Raw genomic sequence first — 23978 nt, forward strand, 5'->3', positions numbered from 1 at the left:
AAAGACAACATGGAAAAAGGCCAAGCCATTCCAGTTTTCCCAGCTGAATCCATTCCATCCAACCTACATGAGGGAGCCCAGGTAAGATCAGCAGAACAGCCCAACCAACACAAAAAATCATGATGAATAATAAATTGTACTTGTTTTAAGCTAAGTTTGAGATTGTTTATTACCATGTGGCCACCATGTAAGCTGGTCTAGCCTACAGGAGAATAAGGGGCCATATAGAGGAGACTCAAAGGACCCCAGCTGACTGCCAGTACCTACTGTGAGGCGTCTGAGTGGGATCATCTTGTACCTTCCAACCTTAAACAAAGCACAGCGACATGACTAGGCAAAAAGCAGTAGACTGCCAAGTTGGTCCATAGAATCTTGAGAAATAATAAATCCTGACTGTGCTTTCTTATGCATTTTACCCATGGGCAAATGCTGCCAGCTTTACCTTCAAAATGCATGCTGAATCTGATCACTTCTCATCAGCTCCATCACTATCATACAGGGCCAAGCTACAGTCATCTCTTGCATGGATTATAAAATGATCTCCTGACAAGTCTTTTTGGAGTGACTAAAATATTCTATATCTTGATTGTGGTGATGGATACATGATGTACATTTGTCAAAAGTCATCAAGCTGCACACTTTTAAAAAAGTAGATTTTACGGTATTTAAATTATGAATCAATGATCTTGACTTTTAAAAAAGTAACGTGAAGCTATCCAAGCTTTCAGGTCATTTTCAAACAGAGTACAATAAATCCATGTTAAACCAACTGCATTTTTCTAGGGCAAATGCAAATACTCTTCAGTATGGAACAAAGAGAAGAAATCAGGCTATAAAAACATCAGAATTTACTCTGAATAAACAAATGCATGTACAAGTCACACTACTTCAGAGAAGCTTATAGAACTGGATATCATTATAATAAATATGCTCAGGAAGAAAACTTAATGAGCTATTATAGGCAAAAATCTCTTTATTAAATGATCCTGTATATCATAGAAGGCAATGCAAGAAGCAATTATTATCGTCAGCTGGTGCTTTTAAATAGTTTGCTTCATAGATGGATGAAAGGATTGATATACAGAGAACTGATATCAACTCTTGGCATACTTGCAGTACATATTTGAAAAAGGCTTAACCACTTTTTGTTCTTTTTCCTTACCATTTTATTGAAATATAATTGATGTACCCACTATTATAAGTTTAAGGTATACAGCATAATGATTTGACTTACATGCATCATGAAATGATTACTGCAATAAGTTTAGTGAACATCCATCATATTATATAGATATAAAATTAGAGAAATAGAAAAAATATTTTTTCTTGTGATCATAATATTTACCCTCAACAACTTTCATATATAACATAAAGCAGTGTTGATTTATCATGTTGTATATCACATCCCTAGTATTTATTTGTCTTGTACCTGGAAGTTTGTACCTTTGATTGCCTTCATCCAGTTCTTCCTCCCCCCACATCCTGCTTCTGCTAACCACAAATCTGATTGCTTTTTCCATGAGTTTGTTTGTTTTTGAAGTATAATTGACCTATAACACTTTGTTACTTCCTGTTACACAACATAATGATTCAATACTTCTGTACATTTCAAAATGATCACAATAAGTCTAGTCATGATCTGTCAACATAGAAAGATACTACATAGTTATTTGCTATATTACTCACCCTGTACATTTCATACCCCTGACGCATTTACTTTACAACTGGAAATCTGTACTTCTTATCTCCCTCACCTATTTCTTTCCTCCCACCACCCTCATCCCCTCTGGCAACCACCTGAATGTATCTCTAATTCTGTTTCTGTTTTGTTTGTTCATTTGTGGTTTTTTTAGAGTCCACATATAAGTGAAATCAGATATTATTTGTCTTTCTCTGTCTGACTCAATCACTTAGCATAATACTCTAGGTACATCCATGTTGTCACAACTGGCAAGATATTATCTTTTTTTATGGCTGAGAAATATTCCATTGTGTGTATATATACCACATCTTCTTTATCCATTCATTTATCAGTGGGCATTTAGGTTGCTTCCATATCTTGTCTATTGTAAATAATGCTACAGTGAACATAGGGGTACCTATATCTTTTCAAATTAGTGTTTTTGTTTTCTTCAGATAAATACCCAGAAGTAGAATTGCTGGATCCTATGGTAGTTCTACTTGTGATTTTTTTTTTTTTGTCATGCCGCATGGCATGTGGGATCTTAGTTCCCCAGTCAGGGATTGAACCCATGCCCCCTGCAGTGGAAGCACAGAGTCTTAACCACTGGACCCTCCAGGGAAGTGCCCTACTTCAAATTTTTTGAGGACTGTCCATACTGTTATCCACAGTTGCTGCACCAATTTACATTTCCACCATCAGAGGACCAGGGATCTCTTTTCTGTACATGGTCACCAACACATTATTTGTTGTGTTTTTTATCATAGCCATTCTGACAGGTATGAGGTGATACTTCGTTGTAGTTTTGGTTTGCTTTTTCCTGATCATTAGTGATGTTGAGCATCTTTTCATGTGCCTGTTGACCATCTCTATGTCTTCTTTGGGAAGACGTCTACTCAGGTCCTCTGCCCATTTTTTAATCAGATAGTTTGTTTGTTTGTTTGATGTTGAGTTGTATGAGTTCTTTGTATATTTTGGATATTAACCCCTTGTCAAATATATGGCTTGCAAATCTCTTCCCCTAGTCAGTAGGCAGCCTTTTCATTTTGTTAATAATTTCCTTTGCTGTGCAAAAGCTTTTTAGTTGGATGTAGTCACATTTGTTTATTTTTGCTTCTGTTTCCCTTGCCTGAGGAGACAGATCCCAAAAAATATTACTAAGACCAGTGTCAAAGAGCTTAGTGCCTATGTTTTCTTCTAGAGTTTTTATGATTTTGGGTTTTACCTTTATGTCTTTAATCCATTTTGAGTTTATTTTTGGGCATGGTGTGAGAGAGTAGTCCAGTTTGATTCTTTTGCATGGAGATGTCCAATTTTTCCTAACACCATTTATTGAAGAAGCTGTCTTTTCTCCATTGTATATTCTTGCCTTCTTTGCCATAGATTAGTTGCCCATAAAAGTGTGAATTCATTTCTGGGCTCTCTATTCTGTTCCATTGATCTATGTGTCTGTTTTTGTGCTGGTACCATACTGTTTTGATTACTGTAGCTTTGTAGTATAGTGTGAAATAAGGGAGCATGAGACCTCTGAAGCTTTGTTCTTCTTTCTCAAGGTTGTTTTGACTATTCAAGGTCTTTTCTGTTTCCAAAACATTTTAGAATTATTTGTTCTTGTTCTGTGAAAAATGTCATTGGTATTTTGAAAGAGATTGCATTGAATCTGTAGATTGCCTTGAATAGTATGGTCATTTTACTAATATGCTTCCAATTCGTGAACACAGTATATCTTTCCATTTGTTTGTGTCATCTTCAGTTTCTTTCGTCAGTGCCTTATAGTTTCCAAGTAGAGATCTTTTACCTCTTTAGTTAGATTTACTCCTAGGTATTTTATTCTTTTTGATACAGTGGGATTGTTTTCTTAATTTTCCTTGTGATAGTTCATTGTTAGTATATAGAAACCCAACAGATTTCTGTGTATTAATTTTGTATCCTGCAACATTACCAAATTCATTCATGAGTTGTAGTAGTTTTTTGGTGGCATCTTTAGGATTTCCTGTGTATAGTATCATCTTATCTGCAAAAAATGACACTTTAACTTTTTCCTTTCAAATTTAGATTCCTTTTATTTTTTTTTCTGGTATGATTGCTATGGCTAGGACTTCCAATAGTATGTTGTAAAAGTGGCAAGAGTGGATATCCTTGTCCTGTTCCTAATCTTAAAGGAAAAGCTTTCAGATTTTCACTATTCAGTATGACGTTAGCTGTGGGTTTGTCATATATGGCCTGTGTTATGTTGAGAAACATTCCCTCCATAACCACTTTGTTGAGAGTCTTTATCATAAATAGATCTTGAAATCTGTCAAAAAGTTTTTCTGTATCTATTGAGATGATTATATGATTTTTATTCTTCCACTTGTTAATGTGGTGTATCACATTGATTGATTTGTGGGTATTGAATTATCCTTGCATCCCTTGGAAAATCCCACTTGATCATGGTGTATGATCTATCCTTTTAATGTATTGTTGAATTTGTTTTGCAATTACTTTGTTAAGGATTTTTGCATTTATGTTCACTAGTGATATTGTCCTGTAATTTGGTGATGTCTTTCCGTGGTATTGGTATCAGGGTGATGCTGGCCTCATAAAATGAGTTCAGAAGCATTTCTTCCTCTGCAATTTTTTGGAATATTTTGAGAAGGATAAGCATTAACTCTTCTCAAAATGTTTGATAGAATTCACCTGTGAAACCATCTAATTCTACACTTTTGTTTATTGGGAGTATTTTTATTACTGATTCAATTTCATTATTGCTAATTGGTCTGTTCATGTATTCTGTTTCTTCCTGGTTCAGTCTTAAAAGATTATACATTTCTAGGAATTTGTCCATTTCTTCTAGGTTGTCCATTTTATTGTTGTATAATTGTTCATAGTAATCTCTTATAATCCTTTGTATTTCTGTGATATTGGTTGTAACTTTTCCTTTTTCATTTCTTATTTTATTGATTCGGGCCCTCTTTCTTTCTTTCTTTTTTTTTTTTTTTTTTTGATGAGTCTGGCTGAAGGTTTGTCAATTTTGTTTATCTTTTCAAAGGACCAGCTCTATGGTATTTTTTTTTAATATCTTTATTGGAGTATAATTGCTTTACAGTGGTGTGTTAGTTTCTGCTTTATAACAAAGTGAATCAGCTATACATATACACATATCCCCATATCTCCTCCCTCTTGCATCTCCCTCCCACCCTTCCTATCCCACCCCTCTAGGTGTTTCTGTGTTTTTTTACATCTCTATTTCATTTATGATTTTATTTATGATTTCTTTCCTTGTACTAACTTTGGGTTTTATTTGATTTTTTTCTACAGTAAGTCCCTACATACGAACCTTCAAGTTGCAGACTTTCAAAGATGCAAACGTGTGTTCACATGTCCAATCACGTAAGTTAGTTCACATGTCTGGTGTACATTGTTACATGCATGCATCCTCTACAAGTGGTTGTGCTTTTGTGTACTTTAGTGTACAGTACTTTATAGAGTACAGTAGTACAGTATCTTTATTTCAAGCCCAGGATGTCTGGAAGCAAGAGTAAAAGCAGCGATGATGTAGCTGGTACTGTACTGTACTTTTCACGGTACTGTACTGTAAGATTAAAGTTTTTTTTAATTTTTTGAGTTCGTTTGTTATGTGTTATTTGTGTGAAAAGTATTATAAACCTATTACAGTACAGTACTATATAGCCTATTGTGTTAGTTGGGTACCTAGGCTAATTTTGTTGGACTTACAAACAAATTAGACTCACAAACGCACTCTCGGAACGGAACTCGTTCGTGTGTAGGGGACTTACTGTAGTTCCTTTAAGTGTAGGGTTAGGTTGTTTATTTGAGATTTCTCTTGTTTCCTGAGGTAGACTTGTATCACTATAAACTTCTCTCTTAGAACTGCTCTTGCTGCATCCCATAGATTTGGATCATTGTGTTTTCATTTTCATTTATCTCCAGGTATTTGTTTACTTCTTCTTTGATTTTTTTCAGTAATCTATTGGTTGTTTAGTAGCATATCATTTAGTCTCCACATGTTAGTGTTTTTTCTTTCTTTTCTTTTTTTTTTTTTTTTTTTTTTTTTGGCTGCGTGGCTTGTGGGATATTAGTTCCCCAACCAGGGATCAAACCCGGGCCCTCAACAGTGAGAGCGCAGAGTCCTAACCATTTGACTGCCAGGGAATTCCCTACAGTTTTTTTCTTGTATTTGCATTGTGGCTGGAAAAGATGCTTGATATGATTTCAGCCTTCTTAAAGTTTACTGAGACTTGTTTTGTGGCCTAGCATATGATTTATCCTGGAGAATGTTCCACGTATGCTTTAAAAGAATGCATATACTGCTGCTTTTGGACAGAATGTTCTATATATATCCATTAAGTTCATCTCATCTAATATGTCATTTATGGACAGTATTTCCTTATTGATTTTCTGTCTAGATGATCTGTCCATTCATGTAAGTGGGGTGTTAAAGTCCCCTACTATTATTGTGTTACTGTCAATTTCTCCCTTTATGTCTGTTAATAGTTGCATTATGTATTTAAGTGTTCTGATGTTGGGTGCGTATATATTTACAATTTTTTTTTTGAAAGACTAAAATTGTCACTTGGAAATAAAGTGCGGGAGGGCACACAGAAATAGGTTGAGAACACAATGGTTGGAGAGGGAGGAGCTGTAAATACAGCAACCTGCACACCACACATCTCAGAGGAACAGGCTCCCGCACACATGGACTTCATAATACCAGATGGTCTATTTGTTCCCAATATTAAAGGGCATCTAGAATTAGCTACAGTAAGGGATAAAAAGTTGTCTGAAGAATGGGCACAGAAAGACTATGTCCAAAGATGGCCTGTCACTTGGGAGGGTGGAGCTGCTGGGCCTTCCTTTTGACCACTGTCTTGCAAAAAGTGCAGAAGGAGGAGGGGTGGCTTTAGTCATCTGCCATCATTCCTTTAACTGGGTCCTTTTGCCTTGTCTAATCCAGCTATCTCTTCATCTCTTCTTCCATCCTTTGAATGTTGTCCATAGTCAGGTCAACCCACTTATCAAGCCAACAGAACAGCTGCCTGTGGAAGTTTGTGAACAGACACCTCTCTTACTTATGTATAAAGTTTTCCACTTTGTTCTGCAGGCCCCACCACTTGAACTTAACAGTAACCATTTTGTATGTATGAATGTATGGGTAGTCCTTCTGATTTACAAGTTCTTGCTTCCAGTTGGGGCCCAAGGGTTCTCAGCCTGTTTTGATAGATTTAAATTTTGCTGGGTCTTCCTCTACCTTGAAATCCTTGCTAAGTACTTGGTTTTGATCTTCAGTGTCTATATATATGGCTTCCACATGTTTCCATGCCTCAGGTTCCAGTTTATGCACATTCTCCTGGGTGCCAAGATATGGTTTGTGCCAGGTTTCAATTTTAATCAGAAAGTCTTCTTTCATGTACTCATTTGTAATAACAGTTCAGCAATAACGGTAGGAGGGTAGGCATTCCATGCTTTTTCATGTATATTCATGGCTCCCTCTGGGGCCAGCTTTCGAACAAACCTGGGCACTTTGCTCTGTAAGTGGTAGATCTTGTGTGTTTACTGGCCTTACTCACTGTTCTTTTCATAGGGCTCATTCACCAGGACCTCTATGCCTTTACCACCACCGGTTTCACTTTTATTGACCTCAGCCACAGAATACAGCTACCCCACTTGATACTCTTCCACAGCCACAGGTAAGATGACTTGATACTCTTTGAGCAGCACCATGTCGCTTCATGGCTAGGCAGCTGCCCACCCAGCCTGCTGCCTGCTTCCCAGTGGCCACTCTCCCCATGGCCTGGCCCAGTCTGGCTGCCTGTGCACCTTCCTTGTGGTCTGCTCTGTCCCTGCCACTCTTGCTGCAATCACTGGTTGGCTTCTGCCATCCCAGCCTCGCTGCCTCCTATGCCACTGCTGGTGCTGCCCAGAGCTCCAGTTCTGCCTACAATTACTATATCTTCTTCTTGGACTGACACTTGATCATTATGTGGTATCCTTCTTTGTCTCTTGTCACAGTCTCTTTAAAATAGACTTTAAGTCTATTTTGTCTGATATAAATATCACTACCCCAGCTTTCTTTTCATTTCCATTTACGTGGAAAGCCTTTTCCCAGTCTCTCACTTCCAGTCTGTGTACGTCTTTAGATCTGAAATTAGTTTCTTGTAAGGAGCATATATATGGGCCTTGTTTTTGTATCATTCAACCACTCTATATTTTTGATTGGAGCACTTAGTTCCTTTACATTTAAAGTAATTGTTGATAGCTTTGTACTTATTGCCACTCTGTTAATTGTTTGGGGGTTATTTTTTTTACTTCTTTTTTGTTCCTTTCTTCTTCTTTTGTTCTCTTCCCTTGTGATTTGATGACTATTTTTAGTGTTATGTTTGGAATCCTTTCTTTTTTGTGTATCTATATAGATTTTTAGTTTGTACTTACCATAAGGTTTATATATAGAAATATATGTGAGTGTATGATTATTTTAAGTTGCTGATCTCTTAAGTCCGAACACATTTTAACAAGCATGCATTTTTACTCTCCCCACCTTTACTGTTTTTTGACATCATATTTTGCATCTTTTTGTTTTGTGTACCACTTGACTACTTATTCAGAATATAGATGATTTTACTACTTCTGTCTTTTGACCTTCCTACTAGCTTTATACATGGTTGATTTACTATCTTTATTGTATATTTGCTTTTATCGATGAGATTTTTCCTTCTGTAATTTTCATGTTCTAGTTGTGGCCTGTTTTTTTGTTTTGTTTTGTTTTGTTTTTTGCTTAGTGAGTTCCCTTTAACATTTCTTGTAAAGCTGGCTTGGTGGTGCTGAACTCTTTTAGCTTTTGCTTGTCTGTAAAACTTTTGATCTCTCCATCAAATCTGAATGAAAGCCTTGCTGGGTAGAGTATTCCTGATTGGAGGTTTTTCCTTTCATCACTTTAAAGTGGGTGGTTGTGCAGCTGGGGGTCCTGGATCTAGTGTCCACCTGCTGGTTGGCAGGACATGTTCCTGACATGGCTGGCTGCAGGGTCCTGGGTGTCCCAAAGCTGGCGTTGGCCCGCTGATGAGTGGGGCTCAATCCCAAGGGTGGCTGGCTGAGGGGTCCAAGGTGTCTCAGAGCTGGTGTAAACCTGCTGGAGGGCAGGGCCAGGGCCCTTGGGGTCCCAGGGCTAGTGCTGGCCCACTGGTGGGTGGAGCCAGTTCCCAGGGATTCTGGCTGCAGAGCCCTGGGGGACCAGAGCTCGTGTCAGCCACTGGTATGTGGGGCCAGATCTTGAGCAGCTGGTTCAGGGCCCCAGGGTTTCCCAGAGCTGGATTTGTCCTGCTGATGGGTAGGGCCAGGGCCCAAGGGTCTCAGGGCTGGTGCTGGGTACTTGTAGGTGGGCTGTGTCCTGACACAGCAAGGTGCAGGACTGCAGTGGTCCTGGGGCACGTGTCTACCCACTGGTGAGAAGGGCTGGGTCCTGAGGCCTCTGGCTGTGGGGCCCTGGGGGTCATGAAGCTGGTGCTGGCCTGCTGCTGGGTAGGCTGGGTTCTAACATGGCAAATTGTGGTACTTTAGTGGTCCTGGGGCTGATAGCCTGTTAGTGGGCAGGGCTAGGTTCTGGGGTCTCTGGCTGCAGGGTCCTGGGGGGTCCCAGGGCTGGTGCCAACCCTCTGGCAGGTGGAGTCTGGGCCCAGGCTGTCCTGGAGCTATTGCCTGCCCACTGGTGTGTAGAGTCAGGTCCTAAGATCTCTGGCTGCAAGGCCCTGGGGGTACCAGAGTTGGTGTTATGCCCACTGCTGAGCAAAGCCAGGTCTCAACAACTGGCTGTTGGACCTTGGGGTTCCGAGGCTAGTTCTGGCGCACTGATGGGTGAGACCAGATCCTGGGCCCTCTGGTGGGCAGGGTCAGGTACCAGGGCAGCTGGGGGCTCAGGGGTTCCTAAAGCAGCCAATCTGCTGGTGGGTGAGGCTGTGCCCCTGCTTGGCTAACTGCTTGGCCTCAGGCATCCCAGTACTTGTGCCAACATGCTGGTGATCAGGGCTGCGTCCCGGCACTAATAAGCTAGGAGGACTCCAAAATGGCACTTGTCAGCACCAGTGTCCTCGTGGTAGAACACATTACCCACAATGGCTGCTACCAGTGTCTGTGTCCCCAGAGTGAGCTCCAGTTGCTTCCTGTCTCTCTGGGAGGCTCTCCAAGATCAGCAGGTGGGTCTGACCCAGGCACCTTTCAAATTACTGCCTCTGCTCTGGGTCTTGGAGCGTGTGAGATTTTGTGTGTACCCTTAAGGAGTGGACTCTATTTCCTACAGCCCTTTGGCTCTTCCAAAAGTAAGCACCACTGGCTTTCAAAGCCAAACGTTCTGGGGGCTTATCTTCCTGGTGCAGGACCCCCAGGCCCGAAGCTGGGGAGCCCAATGTGGGGTGGACCTCTCGCTCCTTGGGGAGAACCTCTGCAATTGTAATTATGCTCCCATTTGTGGGTCATAAGAGTATGAGTTTTGTATGTATGAGTTTTGACTATACTGCATTTCTGCCCCTCCTACCCATTTCACTGTGGTTCCTTCTTTATATCTTTAGTTGCAGAAGATCTTTTCTGGTAGTCTCCAGGTCTTTCTCATCAATAATTGCTCTGTAAATAGCTGTCGTTTTGGTGTGCCTGTGGGAGGAGGTGAGCTTAGGGTCTTCCTACTCTGCCATCTGGGCCACTCTCCCCGCTTTTTGTTCTTTTTAACTAAAATTCATGCCATAATTTTTAATTTTATTTATTTATTTATTTTTGGCTCTGTTTGGTCTTCGTTTCTGTGCAAGGGCTTTCTCCAGTTGCAGCGAGCAGGGGCCACTCTTCATCGCGGTGCGTGGGCCTCTCACTGTTGCGGCCTCTCCCGTTGCGGAGCACAGGCTCCAGACGCGCAGGCTCAGTAGTTGTGGCTGACAGGCTTAGTTGCTCCGCGGCATGTGGGTTCTTCCCAGACCAGGGCTCGAACCCATGTCCCCTGCATTGGCAGGCAGATTCTCAACCACTGCGCCACCAGGGAAGCCCTCATGCCATAATTTTTAAATTTTAGTTACTTATTATTTTGTAAGTCATAATATGAGTAGAAAAAATATGTTGTAGTCAGTGTAATAGGACACTAGAAATGAGTGCAGTAAGAAAGGAGCTTTGACGTGTATACACTGATGGAGATAAAACTGATGACTAATAAGAACCTGCTGTATAAAAAAATAAATAAAATTAAATTTAAAAATTAAAAAAAAAAAGGAGCTTTACCTGGAATTAAAATGGCACCCACTACTATTTTCTTTTAATTTTTATTGGAGTATAATTGATTTACAATGTGTTACTTTCAGGTGTAGAGCAAAGTGAATCAGTTATACATATACATATATCCCCTCTTTTTTAGTTTCTTTTCCCATATAGGCCATTACAGAGTATTGGGTAGAGTTCCCTGTGCTATACAGTAGGTCCTTATTAGTTATCTATTCTGTATATCATAGTGTGTATGTGTCGATCCCAATCTTCCAATTTATCCTTCCCCCTCCTTACCCCCCAGTAACCATAAGTTTATATTTTACATCTGTAACTCTATTATTGTTTCGTAGATAAGTTCATTTGTAGCCTTTTTTTATATTCCATATATAAGCGATGTCATATGATATTTGTCTTTCTCTGTCTGACTTACTTCACTCAGTATGACAATCTCTAGGTCCATCCATGTTGCTGCAAATGGAATTATTTTGTTCTTTTTTTATGGCCAAGTAATTTTCCATTGTATATATATGTACCACATCTTCTTTATCCATTCCTCTATTGATAGACACTTAGGTTAGTTCCATGGCTGTTGTGAATAGTGCTGCAGTGAACATTGTGGTACATGACTCTTTTTGAATTATGGTTTTCTCAGGGTATATGCCCAGTAGTGGGATTGCTGGGTCATATGGTAGTTCTATTTTTGGTTTTTTAAGGAACCTCCATACTGTTCTCCATAGTGGCTGTATCAATTTACATTCCCACCAACAGTGTAGGAGAGTTCCCTTTTCTCCACACCCTCTCTAGCATTTATTGTTTGTAGATTTTTTGATGATGGCCATTCTGACTGGTGTGAGGTGATACCTCACTGTAGTTTTGATTTGCATTTCTCTAATAGTTAGTGATGTTGAGCATCTCTTCATGTGCCTCTTGGCCATCTGCATGTCTTCCTTGGTGAAATGTCTATTTAGGTCTTCCACCCATTTTGTAACTGGATTGTTTGTTTTTCTGATATTGAGCTCCATGAGCTGTTTGTATATTTAGGAGATTAATCCTTTGTCTGTTGTTTCATTTGCAAATATTTTCTCCCATTCTGAGGGTTGTCTTTTTGTCTTGTTTAGGGTTTCCTTTGCTGTGCAAAAGCTTTTAAGTTTAATTAAGTCCCATTTGTTTATTTTTGTTTTTATTTCTGTTACTCTAGGAGGTGGGTCAAAAAAGATCTTGCTGTAATTTATGTCAGAGTGTTTTTCCTATGTTTTCCTCTAAAAGTTTTATAGTGTCTGGTCTTACATTTAAGTCCTTAATCCATTTGGAGTTTATTTTTGTGCATGGTGTTAGGGAGTGTTCTAATTTCATTCTTTTACATGTAGCTGTCCAGTTGTCCGAGCACCACTTATTGAAGAGGCTGTCTTTTCTCCATTGTATATTCTTGCCTCCTTTATCAAAAATAAGGTGACCATATGTGTGTGGGTTTATCTCTGGGCTTTCTATCCTGTTCCATTGATCTATATTTCTGTTTTTGTGCCAGTACCATACTGTATTGATTACTGTAGCTCTGTAGTATAGTCTGAAGTCTGGGAGCCTGATTCCTCCAGCTCTGTTTTTCTTTCTCAAGATTGCTTTGGCTATTCGGGGTCTTCTGTGTTTCCATACGAATTGTAAGATTTTTTTGTTCTAATTCTGTGAAGAATGCCATGGGTAGTTTGATAGGGATTGCATTGAATGTGTAGATTGCTTTGGGTAGTATAGTCATTTTCACAATATTGATTCTTCCAATCCAAGAACATAGTATATTTCTCCATCTGTTTATGTCATCTTTGATATCTTTCATCAGTGTTTTATAGTTTTCTGAGTACAAGTCTTCTCCTTAGGCAGGTTTATTCCTACGTCTTTTATTCTTTTTGTTGCAGTAGTAAATGGGAGTGTTCCCTTAAGTTTTCTTTCTGATATTTTGTTTTTGGTGTATAGGAATGCCAGAGATTTCTGTGCATTAATTTTGTATCCTGCAACCTTACCAAATTCATTGTTTGGTTCTAGTAGTTTTCTGGTGGCATCTTTAGGATTTTCTATGTATAGTATCATGTCATTGGCAGAGAGTGACAGTTTTACTTCTTCTTTTCCAATTTGTATTCCTTTTATTTCTTTTTCTTCTCTGATTGCTGTGGCTAGGACTTCCAAAACTATGTTGAATAAGAGTGGCGAGCGTGAACATCCTTGTCTTGTTCCTGATCTTAGTGGAAATGCTTTCAGTTTTTCACTATTGGGTATGATGCTTTCTGTGGGTTTGTCATATATGGCCTTTATTATGTTGAGGTAGGTTCCCTCTATGCCCATTTTCTGGAGAGTTTTTATCATAAATGGGAGTTGAATTTTTTCAAAAGCTTTTTCTGCATCTATTGAAATGATCATATGGTTTTCATTCCTTAATTTGTTAATGCGGTGTATCACATTGAGAAAAATAACATTTTTTAAAATGAAGGATAAAGACCACTTTGATTTTCTTAGTAGCTTACTCAAGCAAATTATCTCAGTGATAAATTAAGACCCTTGAATGGTCTGAATCTATCACTTTTGGTCTAAACTTACAACATTTAATGTTAAAGGTAGGAGTCATTTCCCATTTAGCCTCCCTCTCAGTTCAGTTCTATCAAGCTGTGCTACAGAAACTGGCTTACACTCTGCTTATGAGCCCAACTGTTAACTCCAAGTTCTAACCCTGCTTACCCTGGCAGTCTCACCCTCCTAGGTAATTCAAAGGGCAGAACAGTCAAATAGGCTGCTATGATAGTTAAAAGCCCAAGCCACCTTATGCAGACAAGTAAGTTCCACCACTCCTGAATCATAGACCTTGTATTAATTATGGTAAATATTCCTAGCTGCTGTTTCCTAATCCCTGAAATCTCAGTGGCTTTGAAACCGTGTAACTCAGATTGGGACTTGAACGCAGCCAAAATCCAGATTGGGGCTTGAACCCACAGGCCAGGACTTGAACCCAGCAAAAACCCAGATTGGGACTTGAGCCCATGGGCCAGGACTAGAACCCAGCCAAAAACCAGATTGGGACTCAAACCCAGGGTCTTTTAACTGAGATCACACACCTGGTCTCAGGACTTAATGAAGCTTGGGTTCTTTTTTTTTTTTTTTAATTTATTTATTTTGGGCTGCATTGGATCTTCGTTGCTGCGCACGGGCTTTCTCTAGTTGTGGCGAGCAGGGGCTACTCTTCGTTGTGGTGCGCGGGCTTCTCATTGTGGTGGCTTCTCTTGTTGAGGAGCACAGGCTCTAGGCATGTGGGCTTCAGTAGTTGTGGCTCGTAGGCTCTAGAGTGCAGGCTCAGTAATTGTGGCACATGGGCTTAGGTGCTCCGCGGCATGTGGGATCTTCCTGGACCAGGAATCGAACCTGTTTCCCCTGCATTGGCAGGCAGATTCTTATCCACTGTGCCACCAGGGAAGCCCGAAGCTTGGGTTCTTGTTGTCTCGTCACAGAAAGAATTCAGTGAGAGACAAAGTGATAGGTAAGAAGTGGATTTATTTAGAGAGAATCACACTCCACAGACAGAGCGTGGGCCATCTCAGAAGGCAAAAGTGGCCTCAGGGTATGGGGTTGTCAGTTTTTATAGGGGTGGGTAATTTCATAGGCTAATGAGTGGGAGGAGTATTCCAGCTATTTTGGAGAAGGGGTGGGGATTTCCAAAAATTAGGCCAGCACCTACTTTTTGACCTTTATGGTCAGCCTTGGAACTGTCATGGCACCTGTGAGTGTGTCATTTAGCTTGCTGATGTGTTACAATGAGCGTATCCTGAGGCTTAAGGTCTAGTGGACTTGTCCGCCTTCTTGGACCTTATTGGTTCTAATCAGTTTATGTCATGTCCTCGGGCTATGTCATTCTTTTAAAAGTTGTGCCCTGCCCCCTTCCCTCCTGTTTCAGCTTAACGAATTCTGATGTGGGTCAGGAATAATGAGAACTCTGCCCCATTCATTTAGGGATTCAAGCTCCTTCCATCAAACAGCTCATTGTCCTCTGCTGGATCCTTTCTGCATTTTGCTAAGACAAAGGAAAAAAGAAAGCATGGGGGATAGATAGCATGGGAGATTTTTCTGGGGCTTGAAATGGCATACATCAGTTCCTCACACATCTCACTGACCAGACTACAGGCACATGCCCCCACGTAGCTGAAGGGGTGCAGGGAAATGTAGTTTAGCTATATGCTAAGGAAAAGAGGATGTTTGTTATCTATTGCTATGTAACAAATTATCCCCAAACTTAGTGGCTTAAAACAATCCTTTGTTATCTCTTAATTTCTGTGGGGTAGGAATTTGGGAGATTAGTCGGGTGGTTCTGCCTTGGAGTCTCTAATGAGGTTGCGGTCATCTGAAGGCTTGACTGGAGCTGGAGGATCTACTTCCAGGGTGGTTTATTCATAGCTGACATGTTAACACTGGCTGCTGGCAGGAGGCCTCAGTTCCTCCCAACATAGGCTTTCCCACTGGGCTGCTTGCGTGTCCTTGGCCATAGCAGCTGGCTTCCCCCAAAGTGAGCAATCCAAGAGAACAAGGTATATAAGCCACAAGCCCTTTGTGACCCACTACATGAGGGTGTGGATGCTAGGAGAGGATGTCTGTGGGCTATCTTGGAAACTGGCTACCACATGAGGTTTGGTGAATATCTGACACAAGTCTGTTTCAGGCAGTTTGATACTGTGATTTATGGTAAGAAATACGTATTTGGTCTTCATCTCCCTTTCTGGCACAGAGCTCCTAAAACCCTTGTAATTATCCTAAGTGATAAGAGGGATAAAGGTATCTTTTGTTATGTTAATGAGGTGACTTTTGGACCACCCTTAGGTAACCTAAGGGAATCAACCCCTTGATTGGAACTTTCAGCCCTACCCAACAACCTCAGGGAGGGGGAAAAGGGCTGGAAGTTGAATTCATTACCAATGGCCAATGATTTAATCAATCGTGCCTAGGCAGTGAAGCCTCCATAAAACCCAAAAGAGCATTTTTCAGAGATTCCAGGTTGGTGAATACATGGAGATTTGGGAAGAGTGGTGCACTGAAAGAAAGCATGGAAGCTCCTGGCCCTTCCCCATACTTTGTGCTATGTACCTCTTATCTGGCTGCTTCTGAATTATATCCTTTTATAATAAATCACTGATCTAGTTAGTAAAATGTTTGAGCTCTGTGAGCCACTCTAGCAAATTAATTGAAGTCGAGGAAGAGTCTTGAGAACCTGTGATTTATAGCCAGCTGGTCAGAAGTACAGGTAACAACCCGAGCTTGTGAATGGCATCTGAAGTTGGAGGGATAGGGGGATGGCAGTCGTGCAGGGCTGAACCCTTAACCTGTGGAATCTGATGTTATCTCTGGGTAGTGTTAGAATTGAATTGAACTGTAGGACGCCCAGCTGGTATCTGGAGAATTACCTGGTGCTGTGTGGGATACTCACCCCCCCCACCGCCCCCCACCCCCCTGCACACACTGAAAATTGAGTCTCAGAACGATTTTAGGCAGAAAGGTCGGACACAATCAGCAAGACAACTTAGCGGTTATCTACCTGATTTATTAGCACTAGTTTGATGAAATCAATGGGAAAGTTAATATGCCTAAGGAACTAGACTCAACCCTCTTATATATAATACAAATGCTTCTCTCATTATTACATTTTATACAGTGGCACAAATCCCTCCAAAACTCATCCCCCACCCCAGAACTTCCCTCATAAAAAAGGCATAAAAATACGTAAAGCCATAAAGTATTAGGGGAATAATTTCTTTTATAAATCCTCCTAGGGTGGGAAAGGCTCTTAAAAATATGAACTAAATTAAAAATTGATACATTAACCATATAAATATTTTAAACAAACACCATAAACAAAGTAAAAAAATGACAGTTGGAAAAAACTCACTTGTAGGACATATACAGCCAATTTCCCTAATCCACTCCCCCTAAATTTTTTAAGTCACTAATAAAATTAAAAATTTAGAAGAAAAACAATTTGCAATAAAATGTGTCACAGTCTACTAAAATGGTCTTAGGGATTAAAAATGGAAGGAACCCATAAACACAAAGAGAATGAGAGAAGAGACAAAGAGGCAAGAAGTATTTATTAAATAAATTTTAGAAGCTGGAAAGTGCCTACATGAAGGAAAGCAAAGAAGCAAACCTGTTTGCCCTGCACAAACTTAGAAAGGCTAGGGTGCATGGCAAGACCAAAAAAAAAAAAGTTTTGTTGTCAGCCTACATAAGAACTCAAACCCTGAGATTTCCCCCCAACTCTACATAGCCAGAGTCATGCATAACTTAAAAATTTTTGCTAGTGTGCACATACACATTCACAACAATGAGTTTTCAATTTGGAGAGTTAATTCTAAATAATATATTTTCAAGTCTTTATAATAAATAGCGTTAGGTAACAAGGAAACATCATTGTATGGCTTCACATGGTCATCAAAGATTCTGTGACAAATCTACTTTCATCCCTTCCACACTACCCCAGTAGTCCAGGAGAAACACGTGACCTGGACAAAAAGCATCTTTGCTAGACCCACAACTGTCATTTTCTGGATCAATCACATCACATACTCCTTTGTTCTTAGAAAATAAGAGAAGTGGATTAGAAAATCTTCTCCTGGACTAATATTTTACCCTAAAAGGATATTTCAAAGCTAAAGCTAATTTTATGAAATTTTTAAATTTGTCTTCAAAGATCACTCACACCATTATAGCCATGTACATAGGCTGAGTCCTCTGTGGGGAGAAAAAACAAAAACCTCCCAAATTATGAACTCCACCGTCAAACATTCCAACAAATATGTTTTTTAAAATAAGTCAAATACAGAATTCAGACCATGCAACAATCTCTTTTATTACATATGGGTTTTTTAAATTATTTCTGCAATCTCTCCATACACAGGCAAAAAAAAGTATTGTTTTGCATATTGGAACTTGCAGATCTGATCACTGCATAGAGAAGGGAAAATGATCCCTACAACACACTTAACCAGGAGGCCAATTCATCTGCCGACCTCCAAGAACATGGAGATGAACATGATAGACAGACTGTCCCCCATCTGAACCTTCATTCACCACCATTCGATAACCCTTCTTCAGGCCCAGATCAGCAGCACATTTCTTGCCAACAATCATTAAATGTCCAAGAAGCTGGAAAAAAAATAAAAGTTTCTTAAGCAATGGTAATTTACAACTTCTTGTCATCATGTAACAAACTACCAAGTTGAAATATTAAATTAAAAAACTGCCAAACTGAAACAGACTTTGGGCAAATATTTGGAAACACTTTTAATCCTAATATAATATAATCTACAATTAAAAACCCAGTAAGGTTAGGTATTTATTAATTACTAATTTCAATAAACGAATTAGAGACAAAAATCTGCTCAATTAAAACAATTTTTAAATCATATTCCAAGTGGTATTTAAATTTTCTTAATAAGGCAAGATACCTTGCTTGCTTGTTATGGGGGAGTGTATCAGTTGGGATAGAATTGGTTATGCTGTGGTTAACAAACCACCCCCAAACCTGGTTTACAACAAACATACATTTCTTGTGTTTACTACGTCTTCATCACAAGTTGACCAGGCTCTATATTCTACATCTTTTTCACTTTGAAACCCAGGCTGATGGAACAGTCTCTGTATGATCACAGTGGCAGAGGCAAGAGAGAACATGGCAAACTGGGTGCTAGCTCTTAAAGTTTCTATTCAAAAGACATGTATCACTTCTGTTTGTACTCATTGGCCAAGTTAAGTCATACGACCAGGCCCAACATCAGTGAGGTCAGAGATATAATGTACCCCTAAATAAAATCGTATTTATGAACAATTATATAATCTACTACAAAGAGCACCAGGAAAAATTTTAATTGAGGCCAGTACCTCCTAGCAAAATCAAGTAATTATTTTTCTTTAACGGCATTAACAGAAGAGCCAATGAACCCTCTCCTGTACGATAACACTATTTCTTACTTAAGGAAAAATGAGTCTCACCAACTAATCCTTGCTTAGAACCCTTTTTTGTTTAAGAATTTGTGGTGATGACTTCTTTTGGGCATCATTCTGGGATTGTTGGTGGGAGTGTAGTTTTGACCCCAGAAGGATAGGAAATGGGTAAGAAAATACACTAATCAGTTAACACTAAAGATACTCCATTTCAAAGGCTGAAAATTAATTTCCTGTTTTCCATGCCAAACTATGTCCAATTACATTGCTCAACATAGCATATCAGAGGTTCTGCATAAGACAATGAAAATAGTAAGGTTCTCTAATTAAAAAAACACTAAAAGCATGGAACTACATCTAATTTGAATATACATCTTTTCTCTTTATCAAATTCTCAGGGAGAAATGAAAGTCTAAAGATGAAATTTGTTTTGTAAATTTAAGCCCAGAGATCATTTGAATAAAGGAATTAAAATCCAAAAAAAAAAGAATTTGTGGTGATGGATGTAAACAAGACTTACTGTGATCATTTTCTTTTTGGAAAAAAAAAATTTATTTATTTATTTGGCTACGCCAGGTCTTGGCTGCAGCACTCGGGATCTTTGCTGAGGCATGTGGGATCTAGTTCCCTGACTGGGGATTGAACCCAGGCCCCCTGCATTGGGAGCGCACAGTCTTACCCACTGGACCACCAGGGAAGTCCCACTGTGATCATTTTGTAGTATATACATATACCAAATCATTATGTTATATACTTAAATCTAATATGTTATATGTCAGTTATATCTCATTAAAAAATCAAACTACTTATACATTGCCTTGAACCCCTGATGATTTTCTGATTTTCCTCAGTAATGCCCCCAGGAAAATGAAAATGTGACATCACTTTAAAGTCAAAATTTAGTCTCCCAATTTAAAAAACAAGAAAATTAATGTTAGTAAATGTACTTACACCTTCATCGTCATCTTCTGCTGCAGAAATCTGGGATATGTGTTTCTTGGGTATCACCAGAAAATGTGTTGGTGCTTGAGGGGAAACGTCATGGAAAGCAAGACACTGGAATAAGAGGGGGGGAAAATCAAGGTTTTCATATATAATCTTACAGCCTAAACTTATCATTCTTTCACACTAACCCCATGGGAAACACTGTAATAAATGCTAGGAAATCAGAATTGGACACAATACATGTGGTCCTCTGGTCCTTTTCATGGAACTTACAGTCTAATGGTATCTTTTTGAATTATAGTTTTGTCCAGGTATATGCCCAGGAGTGAGATTGCTGGATCATATGGTAACTCTATTTTTAGTTTTCTGAGGAATGTCCATACTGTTCTCCATAGTGGCTGCACCAATTTACATTCCCACCAACAGTGTTGGAGGTTCCCTTTTCTCCACACCCTCTCCAGCATTTATTTGTAGCCTTTTTTTTTTTTAAACTTTGGGTTGGTTGGTTGGTTGGTTGGTTTATTTATTTATTTATTTATTTATTTATTTATTTATGGCTGTGTTGGGTCTTCGTTTCTGTGCGAGGGCTTTCTCTAGTTGCGGCAAATGGGGGCCACTCTTCATCGCGGTGTGCGGGCCTCTCATTATCGCGGCCTCTCTTGTTGCGGAGCACAGGCTCCAGACGTGCAGGCTCAGTAATTGTGGCTCACGGGCCTAGTTGCTCCGCGGCATGTGGGATCTTCCCAGACCAGGGCTCGAACCCGTGTCCCCTGCATTGGCAGGCAGATTCTCAACCACTGTGCCACCAGGGAAGCCCTGTAGACTTTTTAACGATGGCCATTCTGACCGGTGTGAGGTGGTACCTCATTGTAGTTTCGATTTGCATTTCTCTAATAATTAGTGATGTTGAGCATCTTTTCATGTGCCTGTGGCCATCTGTGTGTCTTCTTTGGAGAAATGTCTCTTCTGCCCATTTTTCCATTGGGTTGTTTGTTTTTTTGTTGTTGAGTTTTATGAGCTGTTTGTATATTTTGGAAATTAAGCCCTTGTGGGTCATATCATTTGCAAATATTTTCTCCCATTCCGTAGGTTGTCTTTTCGGTTTTCGTTTTGTTTTGTTTTTTTATGGTTTCCTTTGCTGTGCAAAAGCCTGAAGCCTGTAAGTTTGATTAGGTCCCATTTGTTTATTTTTGCTTTTATTTCTATTGCCTTGGGAGAATGACCTAAGAAAACATTGGTACAATTTATGTCAGAGAATGTTTTGCCTGTGTTCTCTTCTAGGAGTTTTATGGTGTCATGTCTTATGTTTAAGTCTTTAAACATAAGCCATTTAAGCCATTTGAGTTTATTTTTGTGCATGGTGTGAGGGTGTGTTCTAACTTAATTGATTTATATGCAGCTATCCAAATTTCCCAACGCCACTTAAAGGAAATCTTTTGATTCACGTCCCCACCTTCCCTAGGTCAGGAGCCCTGGTTGTGCAATTTGGTTTTTTTCTTTTATGGCGGTGATCACATTTGTAATGAGAAATTTGCTGATATTTGACCAACACCGATTTCTTCCAACTTTACTCAATTACTTAATAAATATATCTATTCTCTTTTGTAGAAATGAAGAGCATAAGTAACATTTAGACAAATTACATACCACTTGAATGGTTTTGAATCTCTTGTTCTCTACTGAAGGTGGAAGCTGTTTAATAGAACCTATCCCAGCTTAACTGTCTCAGGAGTTATTCTACTTGGTACTCTGTACAAAAATGCTGTATCATTTAGATTGCTTCATGCTGTTACACCTTAGAACTTTGATGGCTCACAAGTCAGTATTTCAACGATCGTTTATTAAAAGAAACTTAAAATATTTTTAAAGAAATACACATTTCCTACAACAAAAGAACTCCCCTAATGGACAAATAAAGATATTTAAATAAATTCACCTCGAGGAATTAAATCTTAGGTGTTCTGAATCTAAGAATGCTACTAGTAGCATAAAATGTTTCCTTATATTCCATATTTCATAAAGCTAATTTATTAAAGTTCACAAACCTTGTACCTAAATCAGCCAACCTGTCCAGCTTTATGTGAGATCCATAAATATAACCGCCCACTAAATATTTTATACAAGATGTCTCGAAGTCAAATGAACTCGGCCTTTCTAAAACAGTTTCACCTAGAGTGAAGTCAACAAAAACGACATTCTTAATCCCTTGGCATAAAATTGCTTCCTGTAAAATATAAAAGGAACCATTCTTCCCGGGAGGGGCCAAAGGAAAGCAAATCCTAGATGCAGGCCCACTCTCATCTCAGGAGTCCTAGGCCCGAGAATGGGCGGCGGGGGTGGGTCCGGGTGGCGTTGGCGAGCGGCCCTCGCCCAGGCCCAGCGCGTCTGTGCCGCCCCCAGGCCGTTCGCCCCCGGCCCTCTAGCGCAAGGCGGCGGAGAAAGGCGCCCGGGAGCTGCCCGGCAGGCCGGCTGTGCGCGGGAGATCGCGGAGATTGGGCCCGAGTTCAGGGTGCGATCGGGTTTCTGCCTGTCAGGCAGAGCGCGGGCGAGATTGTCAGATTCCTGACACAGGAGAGGTCCGAGGCAGTCGGGGAGCAGGCGGGCGCTCAGGCCGAGGACCCGGCGCGCCCACAACAAGCGCCCAGACCCCGCAGCGCGGGCCCGCGGGCGCCCGGAGGCCTGGCCAGCGCTCCGGGCTGATAACGGGTAACCGGAGCGCAGACACGCGCCGGCCGGCCGCCTCGGAGCGGCCGCGGCCCAGCCCGCTGGCTGCGGGCCCGAGGCAGAGGCCGCGCGAGGCGGCCCGCTGCCTTCCCTTCTCCGCGGCGCACCCTCACCCCGACTCTTCCCTTCCCTTCCCTTCCCACCACGGGAAACCCGCGTGTCCACAGGCGGCTGCCCCGCCTCAGCCCACGAGCGAGGCGGCGCCCGGTGCCTACCTGGTCATCCTCATAAATGATTTTGGCTGGGATTTCCTTGCGAATGATCTTCCCGAAGATCGTGTCGCCACCAGGCCGGGCGGCCTGAGCCTTAGCGATCTCATCTGCCATCTCGGCGTCCCTCCCGCGCGGCCGTCCGGGGAGAAGGTCGGGAGGAGGGAGGAGCCGTGGGAGCTGGCAGAGGGCGGGAGCTGGCGGCCAAGCCTGCGGGGGGACCGCTGCTCTCTTGCCACGGCAGCTCGTGCGCGTGCGCACTGGCGACGTGCGCTGGGCTGCTGCGGGCGCGCGGCAGCTGTAGGGGAATCGCTGGGCGCGACTAAGCTGGAGGGCGGTTCCTGATTGGAGGCCCGAGGGTTCCGCACCAGGGTCGTTTTTCTTTCTTTCTTGTCTCTCGGGGAGCGTTGTTACTGCAGTAAGCCCTTTACTTAACTTATGGACGCTTGTAGGAAAAATCGGATACTGTAACTGAAAAGATTTGATAACCTAAGCAGTACTGGCCGTTTTTGCTGGCAGAGACACCATGATAACTTAATTTGTCAGCTACATAGGTCTTAGCTCCAGCAAGTAAGCCCACCTGCATCCGTTTTTTTTTCTCTAGCAGTGGTTCACAACCTTGACTGCACGTTAAAAGTCACTTGGGGAGCATGGAAAAAGTCCCCGGGAACTTGGCCACACCCCAGGTCAGTTAAATCACTCTCTGGGGGTGAGAGACCCAGGCATCAGTAGTTTGTAAACCTCCCTAGACTGTTCTGCAAAGAATTATTCCCAGCATTAATCAGCATAATGTAAGATGCCCCACCTTAAAAGAACACCACCTTTCCTAACCCCACATACCCCTCCATGTCTTTGCTCCTTTTTAAAAGAGTTTTCTATATATTGTGTCCACTTTATCTTTCTTTTTTGAAACCATTTGCCTCTTGTCAAGGTCACTAAGGACCTCCACTTACAAAATCCTATAGGCAATTCCAGTTCTCATTATACTTGACCCCTTGGCAACATTTGCCACTGTTGACCATGCCCTCTTTTCAGCAAAAGCCTTCACTCTCCTACCTCTCTGGATGCTATTTCTCCTTCATAGTGAGCCTTCTGTTCCAGGCGTCTCAATGCATTCCATTCTTCGCCCTCTTCTCTAGCTAACACTTAATCTCCAAGTGTCCTTATTATGAAAAATTATACCTTTACCACTTTGCCTTGGCAAAATTATTGATAGTGGTCCC

At 40.9% G+C, this 23978-nt stretch overlaps 1 protein-coding gene and 1 pseudogene across 1 annotated transcript; both read right to left on the minus strand.

The window, feature by feature from the left end:
- Positions 1–6584: 6584 nt before the first annotated feature.
- On the minus strand, positions 6585–7405 carry LOC132363769 (phosphatidylinositol transfer protein alpha isoform-like; annotated as a pseudogene).
- A 10353-nt stretch (positions 7406–17758) lies between these two features.
- Positions 17759–23008, minus strand: HINT1 (histidine triad nucleotide binding protein 1). The gene is made up of 3 exons (XM_059919454.1): positions 22762–23008; positions 19829–19933; positions 17759–18079 (listed from the first exon to the last, which is right to left on the minus strand). The coding sequence occupies exons 1-3, from the start codon at positions 22870–22872 to the stop codon at positions 17915–17917; spliced, it is 381 nt and encodes a 126-aa protein (XP_059775437.1). The 5' UTR covers positions 22873–23008; the 3' UTR covers positions 17759–17914.
- Between the last annotated feature and the right edge of the window lie 970 nt (positions 23009–23978).

This window comes from Balaenoptera ricei, chromosome 3 (assembly GCF_028023285.1).
Source record: "Balaenoptera ricei isolate mBalRic1 chromosome 3, mBalRic1.hap2, whole genome shotgun sequence".
In the NCBI taxonomy this organism is placed as follows: domain Eukaryota; kingdom Metazoa; phylum Chordata; class Mammalia; order Artiodactyla; family Balaenopteridae; genus Balaenoptera; species Balaenoptera ricei.